General features: G+C 46.4%; 1 protein-coding gene across 5 annotated transcripts in view; it reads right to left on the reverse strand.

Moving 5' to 3' along the window:
• The window catches only part of RFX4 (regulatory factor X4), a 156603-nt gene that overhangs the window by 25622 nt on the left and 112661 nt on the right, over window positions 1-18320 (reverse strand). For all 5 annotated transcript variants that reach the window (XM_045084750.1, XM_004743066.2, XM_013051553.1 and 2 more), the window contains 3 exons: window positions 14793-14937; window positions 10106-10200; window positions 9561-9678 (listed from right to left, as the gene is read on the reverse strand). In XM_045084750.1, coding sequence (XP_044940685.1) covers window positions 9561-9678; window positions 10106-10200; window positions 14793-14937 — 358 coding nt within the window. The remainder of the gene's footprint in view (window positions 1-9560; window positions 9679-10105; window positions 10201-14792; window positions 14938-18320) is intronic.

Raw genomic sequence — 18320 nt, forward strand, 5'->3', positions numbered from 1 at the left:
AGCTCAAGCCAGGGTCCCTGTCCTATACTTTTTCCACATTCTTCCTTCATCCCCAGGGTGTTCTGTCTGTTTGAAATTCAGAAAGGAGTAGATTGTGCTAAGTCAGAGATGTAGCCTCTAAAACTCAACTTTCCATCCACTTCTCCAAAATGGGTCCCATGAACCACTGAGGAGACTCAGCATTGTGGGTAACAGCACAGGCGCTGGAGCAGTGCACCCAGGCTGACACCCAGCTCCGCCACTTAGTGACTTAGACCCTGGATGAGTTACTCCTAGTAAATGTTAACAACAAAATCAGCCACTTCTTGAGCCCTTGCTCTATGACAGATTCATGATCTGTATAAATATGCAGATTTATTATCACACTTAATCCTCATCACAACTATAGGAGATGAGTGATACTCTCCTTTTGCAAAGAAGGACACTGAGACCTAGAGAGGTGAAATAAGTGTCCAGTGTCACACAACTAGTAACTGGCAGAACTGGGACTTGAACCTAAGACTGTCTGATTCTGTGCAGCTCATTTGGCAACATAGCTCTCTAAAAGGGGGGGTAGTACAACTCCTTGTTTTGGTTACAGAAGTACTAACCATAATGAGGAAAAGGACACACTAGATGTTTACTGAATGGTAACTACTGTTATCTGTAAAGTCCCTTTTGCTCCTGAGGTTTTAAGATCCCATAGGATCTTAAAACATTTTGCTCATATAGCCAAAGAGGTCAAAAGACAGCATCAAATACTTAAAAGGGTCTTCAAAATGAAAAAAATATTTGCTGCAATGTTGCTCTAGGTCCATAAGGATAGAAAGATAGAAACACGGAGCGACGAATTAGAATGGAAAACTCTAGATAATGGAAATGGGTGTTGCAGTTTTATCCCAGGCAGATGCCTTTGAAGTCAGCTATACACCCTTCTCCTTTATAGACAAGGAAACAAAGATCTGACGAAGTGAAGAAATTTACCCAAGACCGCACAGGGAGAAGCATCATATCCAGGCTGGGGGGCCAGTACTCTGGGGCAAGTGTGGATTCTGAGCTTCAAGGTCCCTTCCTTAATGGCTCTGATCAGTTACCCAACTAAATCACCTTTTGATGAGTTTGTAGAGCTACTGCTGCCTGCCTACTGTTGTGCCAAGTACTCTGAGTCCACAAGAAACCTAAAGCTCAGATCCTGACTCCGCAAAAGCTACAGGGTCCTGCGTAGCAGAAGTCAATCATTAAGATAATTGGGCAACAAATAGTTCAGTGCTGGCAGTGGGGGGCGGGGCGGGGCGGCTGGCCACGGGAACAGTGCAAGGAAAAGAGGGCAAAGTGAAAAGGGGGAAATAAAGACTGAAAGAGAGAAAAAGAGATGGGGGGGCAGGATGAAGGGAGGAAGAGAGAAACATCAAAGACAGACAGACAGACGGGAGAGAGGCAGTTACAGCTAATACCCTGGGCTTTCTCTCCCTAGTGCTTATCACCGTTCCCTGTACTTTATAACCTGTATCACGTGCCTCCCTACACTAGACTACAAGCTCCATAAATGCAGATGTTTATCTTTTTTTTCCCCCAACTGTTCTCCATACCCAGTGTCCACAACAGTGCCAGGCACAGAATAGAGGCTCAATGACTATCTGTTAGATCAACCAATCAAACGCGCAAGCCCCGTGTACCATATGCACTGTACTGAGCTCTCTTTCCGGCAACACTGTGAGACAGGCGTTATTATTATCTTCAACTAATAATCGGGGAAATGAAGGCTCAGAGGCTTTAAACAACTTGCCTAAAGTCACAGAGTTGGCACTTGAGTCTGCTGTGGAAAAAGGTATTAGGACACAGACAAAGGAGATTTTTGTTGCTGTTGCAACGTGTTAACGTAGTTGAACACATTTCATAGCATCAAAGCATTTCTCTTTTCTTATGAACAATTTCAAATAGATAGAAAAGTACACAGAATTTTAAAATGAATGGCAGTGTACTCAACTCCTGGCTTTATAGCGTCTTAGTATTTTACTGTGTTTGAATCAGATTTGTTTTTTAATTGAAGATGAGGATGAAGCCTCTGTGTTCTTTTCCTTAATTGTATTTCTCTGCCTCATGGCATTCAACCTGAGGTAATCGCTGACTTGAATTTGGTATTTACTTGTTCTACTCTTACTACATATAATTATGTACCCATAAATAACATATGGTGCTGTTTTCTGTTTTCACACATGACGTAAACGGTATCGTACCTCACAGAGCAGTCTACTACTTGCTTTTGATAATCCATCCACATGGAGGCACGCAATTCAAGTCCGATGGCCACTGTCCGCATATACCATACTTTATTTATCCATTCTCCTGGTGATGGAATTTAGGTTGTTTGTAAGTTTCCACTATTGGAAATTGACTCTTATGAATATTTTCTGTACCTCTTTTCTTGTGTCTGTTGGGTCCAAGAGTGCCTGCATCTTCGGTCTTAAGAGATGGTGTTCCATTGCTCACCAAAATTTTTTACCATCCTACTGATAGTGTATGAAATATAATCCTTGGGGTGCCTGGGTGGCTCAGTGGGTTAAGCCTCTGCCTTCAGCTCAGGTCATGATCTCAGGGTCCTGGGATCGAGTCCCGCATCAGGCTCTCTGCTCAGTGGGGAGCCTGCTTCCTCCTCTCTCTCTGCCTGCCTCTCTGCCTACATGTAATTTGTCTGTCAAATAAATAAACAAAATCTTAAAAAATATATATATAATCCTTGCCGTCTGAAGGGTGTGAGGTGTTATCTTATTTTCTTTATAATTGGTATTACCCTAATTACTAGAAAGGTACACATCTTTTCAAATGATTATTGTTAACTTAAATTTTCCTTTCTGGGAATCACCTATTCATATTCTTTGCTCATTTTTCCTTTGGGGTATTGGAATAATATTGGGGTATGTGAATTTCTATTGGAGTATTTAAACAATTTGTTTACAGGGGTTTCTTATATATTCAGGTTGTTTGTTATATGCACTGCAAAATATGTTCTTTTCTGTGGCTTTTATCTTTTAACTTTGTTTATGGTATGCTTAATAAACACAATTTTGAAATCCAAACATATTTATTTTTGAAAAATTTTATGATTGGTCTTTTTTGTGCCTTTTAAAATAAATAATATACTATTTCAAGATCATAAAGATATCATTCCTTGTTTTCTTCCAAAAGGTTTAAGGTCTTTTTCCCCCTCATTGAGATGTTTCCTTTCAGAAGCTGTAGACAAGGGGTCTAATTTTTTTTTTTTGTACTTGTCCTGTACAAAAAAAAGGCTTGTTCAGAAGAAATTTGCCCAATCCACTGATTTTTAATGCCATCTCTGTTATATATACAATCCTCTTGTTTAACAGAGGATCTGATGAGGGGAAGACAAGTTTTGTATCTGTCTGTCTTGGGCACCTCTGTTCTGTTTCACGGCTCTACCAGTCTCACTACGTTACAGCCCCGCACTGTCTTAGTCCATAACAAATGTGAGTATCAGGTAACCAAGACCCTACATCTTGTTCTTTATCTTCAAAATGTCTTTACTATCCTTGGCATTTTGCCTTTCCACATGAATTTTAACATCAGATTGTCAAAATCAAAGGGAAAAAAATTAAGAATTGGTCTAGAATTCTATTGAATTTGTGTATTAATTGGTAAAACAATCTCTTTGATGTTGACTCTTTCCAAACATGAACAGGGTAGATTTCAATAATATTTTTGAAATTTCTCTTTGAAGTTCTTCAAACAATTTTTGTTAGAATTATTTTATAGGTATTTTTTAGTTTCCTTGGCTATTTTGAATGGTATATGAGTGTGTATTTATATATACTATGATATATACTTAATATATGTTAGTATATGCTTACTATATACACACACTCAATTATATTTTCTTTTTTATTTTTTTAAAAGATTTTATTTATTTATTTGACAGAGAGAAATCACAAGTAGATGGAGAGGCAGGCAGAGAGAGAGAGAGGGAAGCAGGCTCTCCGCTGAGCATAGAGCCCGATGCGGGACTCGATCCCAGGACTCTGAGATCATGACCTGAGCCGAAGGCAGCGGCTTAACCCACTGAGCCACCCAGGCGCCCTCAATTATATTTTCTAATTAGGTTCTGGTTTATGCTAAGAATACCAATGATTTTAAAAAAAAAAAAAGCTCAATCGAATGATCTCACTGAATTCTTCTTTACACTATTAGTTTGCAGACTCTTTTGTCGGCCATCATGACATCTATAACAAAAGTCAGTTTTTGTGTTTTCCTTTCCATTTCTTAGATTTCTTTTACTTTTCTTATTGCATCAGCTAGGACTTCCAGTCAATATTTATTAGAAACAGTGTTAAAAGGCATTTTTGTCTTAATGAGTTGAATGGGAAAACTTCTAAAGTTTCACCAGTTAGTATGATGTTCACCGCAGGGTTTTGGTTGCCCTTGAAACATACTAAGTAAATCCTTCTCTATTCCTAGTTTGCTAAGAGTTTTTAAAAATTATACCTGGGAGCTGAATTATATCAAATCCTTTTTTTCTCCTCTACATCTATAGGGAGGACCGTATGATTTTTCTCATTTAATCTGTTTAATAATGTATGTTGATAAGTAATTTTTCTGACTTTGAATCATACTTGAATTCTTGCCATAAACCTTATTAATCATGATCTTAAAAATTTTGCTGCTGGATTTGACCTACTAGTATTTTATTTAGAAGTTTTCATCTATATGTGTGGTTGGGTTGGAATTTTCTTTTCCTCTACCATTCTTCCAAGATTTTGAAGTTGAGGTTGTATTAGCTTCATAATTGAGATTACATCAGCTTTGTGAGTTGTATAGCTTTCCTTTTGTTTTTATTGTCTAAACATGCTCATTTTCATTAACTAAGGATTTTATATTTCTTAAAAGTTTAGTAAAAGCTATCTGTAAAAATATTTATGCCTTATGTTCTGGAAGGAAGAGACTTTGACATCTACTGCGATTGTTACTTGATCTTTTCTCTAGCATCCTATTTTATGTTTTTGGTTTGCCATCCTGTTTCTATGCTTCTTTTATCTTGCCATCTCTTTTCAAATTTTTCCATTTTCCTTCGTAAATTATGATGATTTAGTGATGAGCTCTTGATTTATTAACATACATCTCACACATTAAATCCAAACTGTATTTTTTTCAGTGAAGTCCAAAATTATTTAGCATTCAGAGACAAAAACCTTAGCGTGCCTTAACCAGTGCTTGAAGCTTCTCTTCCCACCACCTCATGTTACTTTGTAGCCTGGGGCTTGCTTTTATCTTTTTTAAACATGAAAAATATTTTTTAAATGATAGTCATTAAATTTTTTTGCAAATTTAAGAATTTCTCTCATCTTGAAAAAGGGCTCCCAAATTGTTGGACATTCCTTCCGTGGAAAATTGAGTGTCTCTGCACCCTCTTCAGACTTGGTCGGTTTGTGACTGCTTTGAGCAACAGAGTATGGGGGAGGTGACAACTTCTGAGATTGGGTCATAAAAGGCAATGTGGCTTCCCCCCTGGAAGAGGGAGCCACCATGTGAGAATTTTAATTATTTAGAGGCCACCATTGCAGTATGGACACTGAGCCACATGGAATGCCCACAGAAGGCACCCTGATCACAGCAGTCCTGTCTTCAAGATATCCAAACCCAAGCACAGACACAGGAAAGAAGAAGCCTCCAGATGATTCCAGCATCCAGCTGTCAAAGCACCACTGCCCTTGAGTGTTTCCATCTGAGGTTCCAGACATCATAGGGATAAGCCAGCCCTGCTGTGCCATGTTCAAATTCCTGACCCACAGAATCCACATGCATAATGAAAGTACTATTTTAATGTCACTAAACTTTGGGGTAATTTGTTACACAGCAATAATAACTAGAACCTGGTTGTTTCTTGTATCCCAGACCTTTATTTTTCTTCTTGCTGAAATGCATCCTTTAAGTGCTTTTTAAGTGATGTTCTGTGGGGCCACATTCTCTTAGTCTTTGTAGAACCGAGTGTGTCTTTACTTTGCCCTCAGTCCTGAATGATGGTTGACAGTTCTTTGTTCTCAACACTTGAAAGATATCATTTCTGGCATCCCTTATTACTCTGATGTTTTGTTCTCTCATAGCTTCAAAACATTTTTAAATCTATCAATATGGATTTTTAAAAAATCCATCAGTGAGGATTAAATAAATTTGTCTTACCTTTCGGTGCTCAGCATCTGAGTCCAGGGTGTTTGTCTGAGTTGTGGAAACTGAAGCAGCATGGGTTTCGTGGTCAGGCAGATGTGATTTTGAAACAGAGCTCTGCCCCTTGCCATACTGATCTTGGGCATGAAAATTCTCCAAGCTTCTTTTCTACCTATTATTATCTGCTTCGAAGAGCTAATGTGAGGACAGAATGTAGTACATGCCTTCTAAGCATTTGCTACAATGAGCAGCATTATCCTGTCTTTGCTTCACGTTCTCCATCAGACTTCACAGGTTGTTGCAAGAATTAAATGAGGATGTGCCCAGTATCCTGCCTTGTGCATGCTAGGCTCTCCATCAATGTTACCTTGTTTTTATGAGTAGTATTCAGCTGCAGAAAGCTAGACGAGGTGGTGGCTGAGCAGGAAGAACAGGGCTCTAGGATGGAAAAGATTCAGGGGTCTCAGCACAGTCTGTGGTGCACCTGTGGGCCAGCCCCTCTCCTCTGGGGTTGGCTTCCTCCTGAATACAAGGAAAAGCAGTTCCTGCCTCCGAGCGCTTGGCAGGGGCCTGGCTGATGTGTGCAACGTTTGGCAGGGTCTGGGTAAGAGAGCCAGGCCTGGTCACCTACACCAGGAGAAGCAGTCTGAAGTCTCTGGTCATGGCCACCTGGTGTGGGAGCAGGGTGCCTGACGGGGTTGCTCCCACGTGGCCCCCTCAGCCCTTCCTGAGCAGCAGAACTACGACACTAAGCCAGAAAACAGGTGCGTGGGCAGGTGAGAACGTGGGCCGTGAGCAATCCTGCCCCCTTGGTGGGCAAACCTGGGGTGGCTTTTCCAACAGTTTGATGCCGGAGTACTTCCAGGAACCACAGTTGCCTCCAGATGTTCCCAGCCGTGAAATCCGGGGCATGTGGTGAAAACCCAGAGTAAAAGGGTAAAGACACCTGCACTGACTTGGGATCCAGGTGTCCTCTGAATGGAAATCACAGCCGTCGACGGAAAATACATGGGTGTGAGTGTGTGTGTGTGTGTGTGTGTGTGTGTGTGTTTCAAAAGTAGAAACTATTTTCCTCAGCCCCGTTAGGACTCAAAGTTCATCTCCTGCCAGCCTGCCTTTGCTGACTGATTTTACTAGAAACTGCTGCTGGCGGCAAAGAAAGATCGTCTGGCTACTTCAGTTCACAGCATAGGCTCTTTTCAGTGAGAAGGAATTAGGAAGAAAAGAGTGAAAAGGAATTAAGGAGAAGAAAGGAGTCAACTACCTTTTGAAAGAGGCCGTTCTGGGCAGAGGTGGCAGAAGACCCCCCTCCCCAGGATCGCTGTGATGTTCCCCACCCTCACGGCGCGGTCAGCCCGCACCACTGGGGCGGCAGGGATCCTGTGGGAGTTACGAGCCAGATAGAGCTGGCCCCTGCCACTGGGGGAGGGGGCCGGTGAACAGAGGGCTCTTTTTCCTAATTAGCTGTTTTTATACAGGGAACACATGACCCAAACACAACCACCAACTGTGTCTTTGACATATACAGGCAGAAAGGGGGAACTGGGCTTTTGTCTGCCGCGGATTCTTTCAACTTGCCTGTCACCCCAAAGCTGCCGAATTCCACAATGAGTCGGATGAGCAGGACCACGGCAGACAGTGTGCTAAACGGACTTGGAAACAGGTATTATTTCAGCCCACCTCGGGTTGGGAAATACTGACAACGTGAAGTTGGGTGAGCGACTCCTTGTCTTTCCTAAGAGATCTGTGACCGTTTCTGCCATTTGCCCAAGTTTCTGGTATATCCTAAACCAGTGCGTGGTTCAAGAAAGGAAGGAATACATTTCAAGGAAAACGTTTCTTGGTAATAAATCCAGCCCTTTTCACAGAACCCTAGCTGTTCTACTGTCTTGATTTCCTATCACGTTGTTAACTTAGTAAAAACAAATGAGTTCCAAAGAATCCTGCCAAGTAAATTACTTTCCCTGTCTAATGAAGGGGCCTCCGTAATCTATATAATCAGTTTAAGAATGAGCACACTGAAGATTAAGGGATAAAGCAAATAAGGCGGCTTGCTTTGTGGACACGGGTACGTATATTTGGGTGCGATGTTGTGGATTCTTTGATTTTGAAGTAGTGAACAGACCGCAAAAATGTTTCAGCCCTTCGCTGGCTTGAAAGCAGCGATGCGCGAATGGTTTTCCCAGAACCAGAGGTGACATGTGCTAACACTAACTGCTGGAAGTTATCAAAACGCCGTGCCCGATGGTCCTGCCCAGGTATCGGCCACCAGAGCATTTCCATGCACCATTCACGGAGAATTTCCATCTGTAGCCACGGCTCAGGCCAGTGCCGAGAACTTCCCAAGGCCGAGATTAAAGAAATCCACAACAAAACACTGCTCCAACTGGGGAAACACAGTCTTTCATGGGCAGCGCTGTTTAGAAAAAATAGTGCCGCCTTTGTTTTACCACATACTCGCTTCGTTGTGTAGCACAACTGGAAAATGGTGACAAGACCATAAAAAAGCTGGATGGAAAAGTGTCAAATTAAACCCGGAGCGAAACCCAGAGCCGATTGGCTTAATTGGAGGTAATGAGAAATGAAACTACATCTCTACTCGCAAAGTCAAGTAGTGAACTGAAGCAATTACCCAGAAAATCTACCAACAGCCCTTTGCCGAAATGCTTCAAAATTTGAGGCAAAAGTGTTTGTGGAGATTTCAGATGTCTGCTAACGAGGGCCTGGACTCCGTGAAAACGAGTAAACCGTGTCCCACAATGTAGCACAGCATTCACCCTGAGTCGGTGGTTCGGTTCCTACCTGTGGACCAGCGTGAGCACCTCTAGGCAGAGATTCCAAGTCATATTACTGTGGGAGCAGCAGGCGTGCCCTTGGGGAGGGAGGTGAGGAGCACCCAAAGGGTCAGCAAAACCAAAGGGAAAATGAACATGAAAGTCCTTTTCTAGGGATCTGACTGAGGCACAGCGTTAAAGAAACCTTTAGACATTCTCCCCACTCCTGGAGCATTAAGCCAAGCTATATGCCAATGTTCCCACACAGAGGCTTTCGGTCTTGGGAAGGCCACACTATGAAATTCTGCAATAGTCCTGGGACACAGTGTTCACTGGGGACACCTGGCCAAAGGGGAGTGTACCCAGTGTTTTTTAGTCCCCTCTAAACTCCAATAATACTAGCTGGGTGAGAACCTCCATCTTCAGATTTGCATATGTTAGCACACAATGCTGTCTTTCTCCCCGAATGTCCAGACAATGTTGACTCCTTCCAGAACAGCTACATTTCAGGGTGATGTCCTTGTAGGCTCAGACACAGCAAGTGAGATCAAGGCTGAATTTAGAGAGGTGACATTCAAGCACCAAGTCCAGAGAGAAAGTGTTTGGATGTGGGGAGGGCTGGGGCGGCCTTACCGAAGCTGGGGGCACTATGCAAGGTCATGTCCCGGATCACCCTTGTGCCAAAACAGGACCACATCAAGAGGAACTGCTGGGCCACTTTCTTCAGGGACCCTTGTCTCTTGGCAGCCACCTACAAGAAAGGGAACAGCTTAAACAGTGGTCAGCATAACCTTTCATTTATTACTGACTGCCTGAAAAATGTCAGGAAGGCTTATGGGTCTCCAAGTTTAATGCTATGGAACAATGGATTTTGACTTGCTTTGTCTTCCAGCAAAAAATATGCTTTAAAGAACGAAATCTTCTGTCAAAACCCAGTGTACACAGCAGATAAAAGAGATGCTGACCCGGCTGAGTCAGGGGAAGGAGACTCATGGTCCTGCCTCCTGCAACTCCCACCTCCAGAAGGGGGCCCAGGCCTCTCCTCAGAACCCCAGGGCTCCGTGGCTGCTGAGGAACATTCAGATGGCTCAGTGTGGGGCTCTCTATGTCCCAAGTGCCACAAAGGTGGATGGTGGGTCGCAGTACCTGGGCTGCTCCTTCCACTCTGGGTTACCAACCTTCACAACACACCGGTCCACCATGGTGTCTAGCCACTCGATGTAGGACTCAATGGGAGACTGTTCCTCCAGGAGGTGGTCAAATTCCTGGTACACTGTCAAACAAAGGAGAGAGCCCCATACATCACTGCAGCTGTGTCTACACAGAGATACAACTTAAAAGAACAAAGGAATGAAACTGAATAGAACAGAACTCCAGTCTTAACAGAGCATTCAGGTTTTAGAAAATACGCCCCAACTTACCTTTCCAGGCTCATCCTCGCCACTTCTGAGCGCGTGGGAACCTGGCTCCCATGTTTAATTTGCCATGCCCTCAACAAGCCCTGCTTTCTCAGGCAGTTCTCTCTGCCTGGACTGTCTGGCTCCTAGTGCCCAGCCCACATGATGCCTCTCATGAAATCCCTTTCCTCCGCAGGACCCTCGCTGGTAGAACTGATCACTTGTCTTTGAAGCTTCCAGCAGAACTGGTCACTCGTCCTTGAAGCTTCCGGCAGAACTGGTCACTCGTCCTTCGAGCTTCCAGCAGAACTGGTCACTTGTCCTCCGAGCTTCCATAGCACTCTATTATCTGTATCCACCCCTTCGCTGCATTGCTAATGCTGTGTGACAGTTGTGGTGTGTCTCCCGGGCCAGTTCTCTATCCAGGATCTTTCCTAGCCGGGGCCTTCCCGTATGCAGCTGTTATCTAGGATGTGTTTGGTTGCTTGAACAGACCCAGGCAGCACTGCTTCCTTGCTCCCTGCCCCGTGGCAGGGCATGTTTGATAGTTCAATGCTTCTAAACCACAACTATATTGGGCAAGTCGCCCAACCAGCCTCTCAGGGCTCAGCATGCAGTAGATGCTTAATAAATGTTCACAGTGCAAAGGGAACAATTTCTGTGCCCTTAGTTTCTGCATTAGGAAAAGGAGGATAATGGTGTCACTTTATAGCCCATCTTCAGCTGCTCGTCAAATAACCAGTCCGGAAGGGCTATGGAATGTGTGAAGCACTAGAGAAAAAAGTAACCCCGCTGGGGTGACCTCCAGTTTGAAATATCTCTTTTCATGACCGTTTTGTGCTTTCTGCATGTGGAGCTCTGTGAACCAAACCACACCTTTAGATCCACACTTTTAAAAATTTCTTTTATTTTTTACAGTTTTCATTTCTCCACACCGCGTTTGGTCCCCCATTCACAGGCCCAGCTGAGGTGCTCCTGTTTCCTGAGTTGATGACTGCGACAAAACACAAGACATCAGCCACTGGCCTGGGAGATCAGAGCAGTTTTAGAATGACAAGGGGCTTTATTTACTTATTTATTTAAAGATTTTATTTGTTTATTTGACAGACAGAGATCACAAGTAGGCCCAGAGGCAGGTGGGGTAGGGGGTGGGAAGCAGGCTCCCTGCTGAGCAGAGAGCCCAATATGGAGCTTGATCCCAGGACCCTGGGATATGACCTGAGCCAAAGGCAGAGGTTTTAACCCACTGAGCCACCCAGGTGCCCCGAAGGGGCTTTAAATGTCCGTTGCGTCAATATCAGTGTCCTTTTACAGAGGAGGAAGCTGTGTTTCAATGAGATTAAAGGTCCCCCTCGAAGTCAGAGGGTGAGCGAGTGCCAGAGCTGGGACAGAGCCCAGGTATCTGATTTCTCTTTGGGGTGCTTTCCTCTCGATGGCCCCGTGGATGCATCAGGCGCTATCGTGCTTCTGTCGATGATGGTGAGGATGACAGAAGTGGCGGAGAGAGCGCTTACGGCTCACGCCTCCTGGGGTCTTGCCGTGTGCCAGGCACCTTCCTCACTGCTTTGCAGGGACACTCTAGCCTAAGCCTGCAGCAACCTCGGGAATGTGACAGCAGATTCTCAGGTGCTGGCTGAGTGAACAGACGAACCACCCAAGGAGGCCAGTGCTGTTATTGCTCCCGTTTTCCAAAGGAGGGGGCGGAGGCACTCAGTGACCCTCTGCGGGTCTCACCGCCAGCGAATGGCAGAGGTGGGTTTCAAAGCCAGCCAGACCCGACGCTCGCCTCCCAAGCACGGCACTGTCCCAGGCCCCTTTCCATACCCCACGGTCTCCCCGTGTCAGAGACTTGGAGGCCAGGGTCACTGGGCACAAGAGCCAGGGATCTGGGGGCACCCAACCCCCCTGCTCTTACCACGGTCATGCTCACCAGCACGCTCAAGTCCGAATGTGCACTCTTTAATTTAGGGTAAGCGAGCATTCCCAGGAAGGACCTGTTTTACTGAGGAGACGCAAACCCCCTAAAGCAGGCACGTGCAGGCTTGTCAACTGCTGATAAGGAAAGGAGGGCGCAGCACACAGCTGTGTTCACGAACTTACTGCCCAGCTGTCTGGGGTGGGGGGAGGGGATCCGCAGGGATGATATTCACGGGCCAGGCCTGCTGCCTTGGGAGTGCCCTTGTCACTCTGCGGCCCCCTTTCCAGGCACTGCATCATACAGAGGTGTCCTCTTGGGTAACACGCCACCATTTATGAATTACTTGTTCAATGTCTGATCTTTCATGAACTCTGAGCTCCACACAGGAAGTGCACTGTCCATATTACTCATTGCTTTTTGCCCCGCTGCTAACACAGTACCTGGCCCACGACAGGCGTCCAGTATCGGCTGGGATGAATCAAACCTCAGCACTCCCTTCCTCTGGAAGAAGAGCACACTCACAGCTTTAAAGGGTGCCGTTCTGCGGGCGCCTGGGTGGCTCAGTGGTTTAAGCCTCTGCCTTCGGCTCAGGTCATGATCTCAGGGTCCTGGGATCGAGCCCCACATCAGGCTCTCTGCTCAGCGGGGAGCCTGCTTCCCCCTCTCTCTCTGCCTGCCTCTCTGCCTACTTGTGATCTCTGTCTATCAAATTAAAAAAAAAAAAAAATCTTAAAAAAAAAATGTGTTTAAAGGGTGCCTGCCGTTCTGTCCTGGGCTGAGGAGAACCTGAAAAGGAAATCCTGAAACGTTTTCTTCTTGGAGAGGTTGCAGTGATCTCCAAGGTGTTCCAGCAAAGGCTCAGAGCGTGGTCCCTACAGCAAGCCATGGGGACTGCACTGTCCCCTATGAGTATGGGTGATCTTTTCCTCCTCCACAAAAGGTGCCGGGGGTCTGGAGAGAGCTGCGTCTCATGCTGCTGGGAGTCATGTCATTCTCGGTTCCCATGTATCCATGCCTGGCCTGGGCTGAGGTCCTGGAGACACAGTGATCAGAGGTACAGCTAGTGCTGGTAGGCAGCGGACACCCAAGCTCTCTGTTGGCCTTGTAGCAGGGAGCGGGGATAAAGAGAACAGGAGCATGACCGTAAGAATCTGAAAAGACCCCGCAGCTTCTGGAACTTGCCCATATCTCATCATTTTTGTCTTCTCTTCTCCTCCAAGTGAGTAGCACTGGAGCACGGTGGTGAAGCCAAGGTCAGGCGTAGGTCAGGGGCCCCGCTCTGCTGCTGGGGGTAAGGGTCACCCGCTCTCTGAGGCTGAGCCTTGTGCTCTGTAAAATGGGGGCAGGTATCTTCCTCGTGGGGTTGGTGTAGAGAATTAACGAGATTATGCCCATGGTAGGTCTGGCCGAAGACCCTGCACGGAGGAGGTCATCTGTGAGCTCCCGTCTTATTTTAGTGACCACCTCTAAGTTCTTACCAGGGGCAAGCAGGCTGGCGGCTGCTGTGGAAGGAGGAACGAGCATGCAAGGCGCCCCAGGGAAGGACCCTAGGGTTCAGGTTTCAGCTGCTTCCGTGGCTTCCGAAAAGGACTCAGTGGGAAGGGGGTCTCTAACAGGAACATCTTTCTGAACTTAGTTATTTTTAACCACCACATGCTTAGCCTGGCTGAAGAAAGTTCCCTCAAGAGGACATGCAGAAGGCACAGACTGGCAATCTGAGGGGACCGTGGTGCTCAGGAGAACAGGCTGAACTTCTCAGGGGATGGCCGACCTCCGTGCAGCTTCCCGTTTCCTCACTCCTGGCCCCACCCAGGCGTGAGAAAGGAAAGCTGAGCAAAGCCAGGAAGCTGCATCCAAGGAGACCCGCATCCAGGAGACCCGCATCCAAGGCCACTGGGGTGGGAGGCCGGGGCCGCACGCTGCGGTGGGCGCGTGAGGAACAGCAGAGGTGTGCGGACGGTGGCGGTGTTCTCTGGCCCCTGCACGTCCGCTACTGCTAACAACACCCGGCCTGACCTCATCCAGACAACAGCTGGAACATTCCCGCAGTCTTTGTCCACCGGGACAGGAGCACATGTTCACAGAAGTGCACCACCATCCGTTCCCCACTCCAACACTGAATGTGATTGGCAGGTTCGCCGGCCCGTAGCTGGGCTAACTCGTGCGACCCTCCGCTGGGAAACAGGTGCAGCATATCTGGCTGACTCCAGGCCGATGTACACGCAGACAGGCAACACACTGCTGTTCTCATTTTTTTATGTCACCTATGGGACTACGCCCGGCACCAAGAGTCACGGGGTGGGGGGCCTTCTGCCTGACACTGTGCACTGCCCAGCAGCCCCTGGCTCCCTTTCCCCCAGGGATGTTGACACACGTCCTCTTAAATCAATTAGCCCTTCCATCTGGGCTGACCCATTTAACAGGAACAATAAGAGAGAAGGGGTCCTAGGGGGCAGGACAAGATGGGAATGCCACTTAAATATTTACGCAGATACTTTTTCTTTCTTTTAAAAACAAAGAACAGACAGACCCGTTGGCGGAGCGTCTTACACTGGATGATGAGTTTCCGGTGCTCATCGCGGGAGTCCTCCATGGTGTAGAGGGTTTGCTTGGTGATGCTGTTGAGGTCCACGTTCCTCCAGTCTTCCAGCATTTGGAATGTGATGTCTGCACTGTGGATCACTGTACGAGATGCCTGTAATCCAAGCCAATTAACTCATTAACTCCAGAGCTGTTAGGTTAAAACCCCGGCACGTTATTTTCTTTTGAATGAATCTGCATAGGGTATTTTGCAAACTACTTTGAAATTCAGGAAAACCCCATTTCAGGAAATCAGCAGATGAGCCCATCACTCAGAAGACCTGTACGGTCTTTTCTCTCGTGGTTCTCTTCTGTCAGCTGTGTAAAAGATTTCTCCAGGGTGGCAGAGGCCAGACCACACCCTGCTGTTCCCAGCCCCTTTGGTCTTGACCCCTGGGGAACAGTGGGATGAAGGCCAGAGACCAGTCAGGCTACAGATGTAAGCCTGCAGGATGGAAGCGCTGTGCTTAGTAACCCACGTGTCTCTCGTGTCCGAGAAGCTATGGGCCCAGACCTTGGAATGGTCCTGCTACCCAGGGGCCAATGACGGTTTCCATCTCAGCAATCTGACCATGTGTCTTTTTCATATAAATGCATTCTGAAGCAGTTTATGGTCTAGCTTTCTCTTTTTGCTTTTTGGTTTTTAGGTGAGTATCATGAGGAGAGGAAGGGAAGGGGAATAAAACCTTGAGACTCAGTTGCTCACTAACGTGCCTGTGGTGTTTGTGCGAGCATGCTCGTGTGCACATTCAACCTCTGGTTTCCTCCGCAAACCCTGCAGTTGGTGAATGGGAACAGTACTTGGGACCACCAAGTTCAACAATGCTGATAAGCAAAGGAAAACATTTCCAGAATCATTTCCTTTGCTTGCATGTTTTTAAAATGTCTTTAACAAAATGGAAAAAAAAAAAAGATTTCTGATACACATGGACATTAAAAGTCTCCTAATGAGCGTGAATTTCCAGGCAAAGGTAAATACTGACAACCCCTTTCTCCCCACTCCGAGCACAAGTAAACTCTTACTTAAATCACTATAGGACTTTTTAAAGGTCAGTGGCCTCGAATATATGAATCTATGAATTGGGTCCATCTCTAATGATAATGAAAACAACCAGAGTAAAGATCTGGGATTCTGGATTCAAATATATTGAGTTCGAGTCCTGGCCTTGCTGCTAACCAGCTGGCTGATTTGGGGCGGGCCAGCAGATTTAACCTCGGTTTCCTGATCTAGAAAATGGAGGGAAGAGGCTCTGCCTCTGAAGGAGGCTGCTGCTGGGGGACTCCGTGAGATGATGTTTGAAAAGGGCATAGTTTTGGGAGGAAGAGCTCAGTACAGGAGCTACTATTACTCAGGTCCGTGCTGGTTGTGGTGATGCAGGGACACCTCAGGGCCAGGGCTCATGGCTGGGAGCCGGGGGGGGGGGGTGGTCCTCTTGCACCCTGCCCGGCAATCCTGCCATCACGCACGCTCCAACTACAAGGTCACACCCGAGGTGTGGCCTCCTTAACCCCTGCGTCTCAGTCACACTCACGTGCCCCATTATTCTCTATTTCCATTGTGTTTCCTCCCTAACACTTAGCACTTTTAATTAATTATTTTTTCATTCACATTTTTTTCCCCCGCTCAGGGCAAATACCACTAAACATCATGTCTGCATATAGTAGGCGCTCAAAAGATTCTGTGCAATGAATGGCTGAGACAGGAATGCCAAGCTGCTTGTTTAGTGAACCCCAAAGGGCCTGGGTGCTTAGATCCCGGGTTTCAACATGACTTGTCTTGTATGTGTTTAGGAAAGCTTGCTGGGATGGATATTAGCTGGGAAGTTCCACGGAGTTTCCTTCCTATCACCAACCCCGGTTCCTCTGGCTGGTCCAGAAGTGTGCCTCCGAGCTTGTCCGGTGAAGATGGAAAGGTAGCACATGCTGATTAAAATACGTACCATCTGTGTGGGAAGCGGAGAGTGAGCTTATGCGTGCACGTGTGTGAGCGCACACGCGTGCTGGTAGCTGTAGGGACAAGTACGGATGTTTTTACCTGCATGCATTAAAGGCTCAAAGGCTTCCTTAAACTGCCTGAGCCCCAGAGGGAGGCATCAAAGCCATGCCTAGTTCTCCAATATGATCTAACCCCAGCTCTTCTAAGCTGGGGAAAGAACCGGAAGGCATGCACCCACAGAAATACAGCAGTGTTTCTCTGTTGTGCCAATATTTGTTTGCTCCCCTAAATCCCACTAATCTGGTAGGGCTCTGCCCTATTCTGGAACAGTGCCTGGATGTGGCCTCTCTCACAACCAGCATGAACATGAAGGTATAACTCTGGTTTCCAGATCTTCCAAATCACCCGCTGTGCCATTTATGCCGGGGGCAGGGTAGCAACAGTGAGGTGTGCAGGAGTGTAGTTCTGTATTCTGAAAGTTCTGTAGTTCTGTATTTTCAGAATGCAGAACTGGTCTGGAGGCTTCCTGCAGGTCACTCTAAGTAGAAACCCCTCCTTCCAACCTTGACCTTGAATAAACAGCACTGACCCAGAACCCACAATAAGAGGGAGAGGTGGCAAAAACCCACCCATACAAAGAAGGCAGGCAGATGGCAGGCGGCAGTGAGGGGGTCCTGCCAAGCTTAAGAAGCAGTGGGGCTGACAAAAGAGGACAGTGCCTGATGGAGAGGAGCTCGGCCCATCCACTCGCTTCCTGCCCTGGGAAATGTGGCTCAGGGGCTGCTTAGCTGACATCTCCTAGGGCCAACTATTAACAATGAAGTAAAAACAATTTTTGAACACATGCAAATCAAACAAAAATAACCCCACTCATCTGAGGCCCAGATCTGACCTGCAGCCACCAGTTTGCCCCTTCTGCTTTAAGATCATTAATGTTCTAACGAATGTTAACTGGGGCCTTAATATGCTTCGATTCCCTTCCTTAAGGTGTAAACTTAAGAGAAACACAAAGCTTTATGCCATTGAATCATCACCAAGGAGTCATGGGGAGAAATTCTGCCTTTCACTGTATGCATTTTTGTTACTGCTGAATTTTTTATAGGAAGCATATGTCACTTTAGTGCTGAAAAGAACAAAAATCCGGATAAAATAAATAAAAGTGGGTAAATATTTAACATACTGTGAAGCTCTGAACTCCTCGGGATGATACATACACAGCAAATCACCCCCTTTATGCATTTGAATCATTTATCTCTGTGACTCCCAAGAAGGGAGGAGACACTGGGCTCCCTGGGCTCCATTGGGTTGGTACTTGGGGATGCGGTGCTGGGCATCTGGTGTTGGCATGCGGGACGAGGCCCGGGATGCCACCAGATCTCTGTACTGCACCAAACATTCTTTCTCCCAGAGAAAGAATGGTCCAGGCTCATGTGCCAGCCACGGCTGAGAAAGCCTCATCCAGTCAAGGGAAATGCAAACTTGCACGAGAACGTGATGCATGGTTAAGGAGCGACTGACGTCAGAAGCTATTCTGTATGTTAATCAAAACTATTTCGTGATTG

Source organism: Mustela putorius, unplaced genomic scaffold (genome assembly GCF_011764305.1).
Source record: "Mustela putorius furo isolate JIRA1106 unplaced genomic scaffold, ASM1176430v1.1 tig00000788_pilon_pilon_pilon, whole genome shotgun sequence".
Taxonomy (NCBI): Eukaryota; Metazoa; Chordata; class Mammalia; order Carnivora; family Mustelidae; genus Mustela; species Mustela putorius.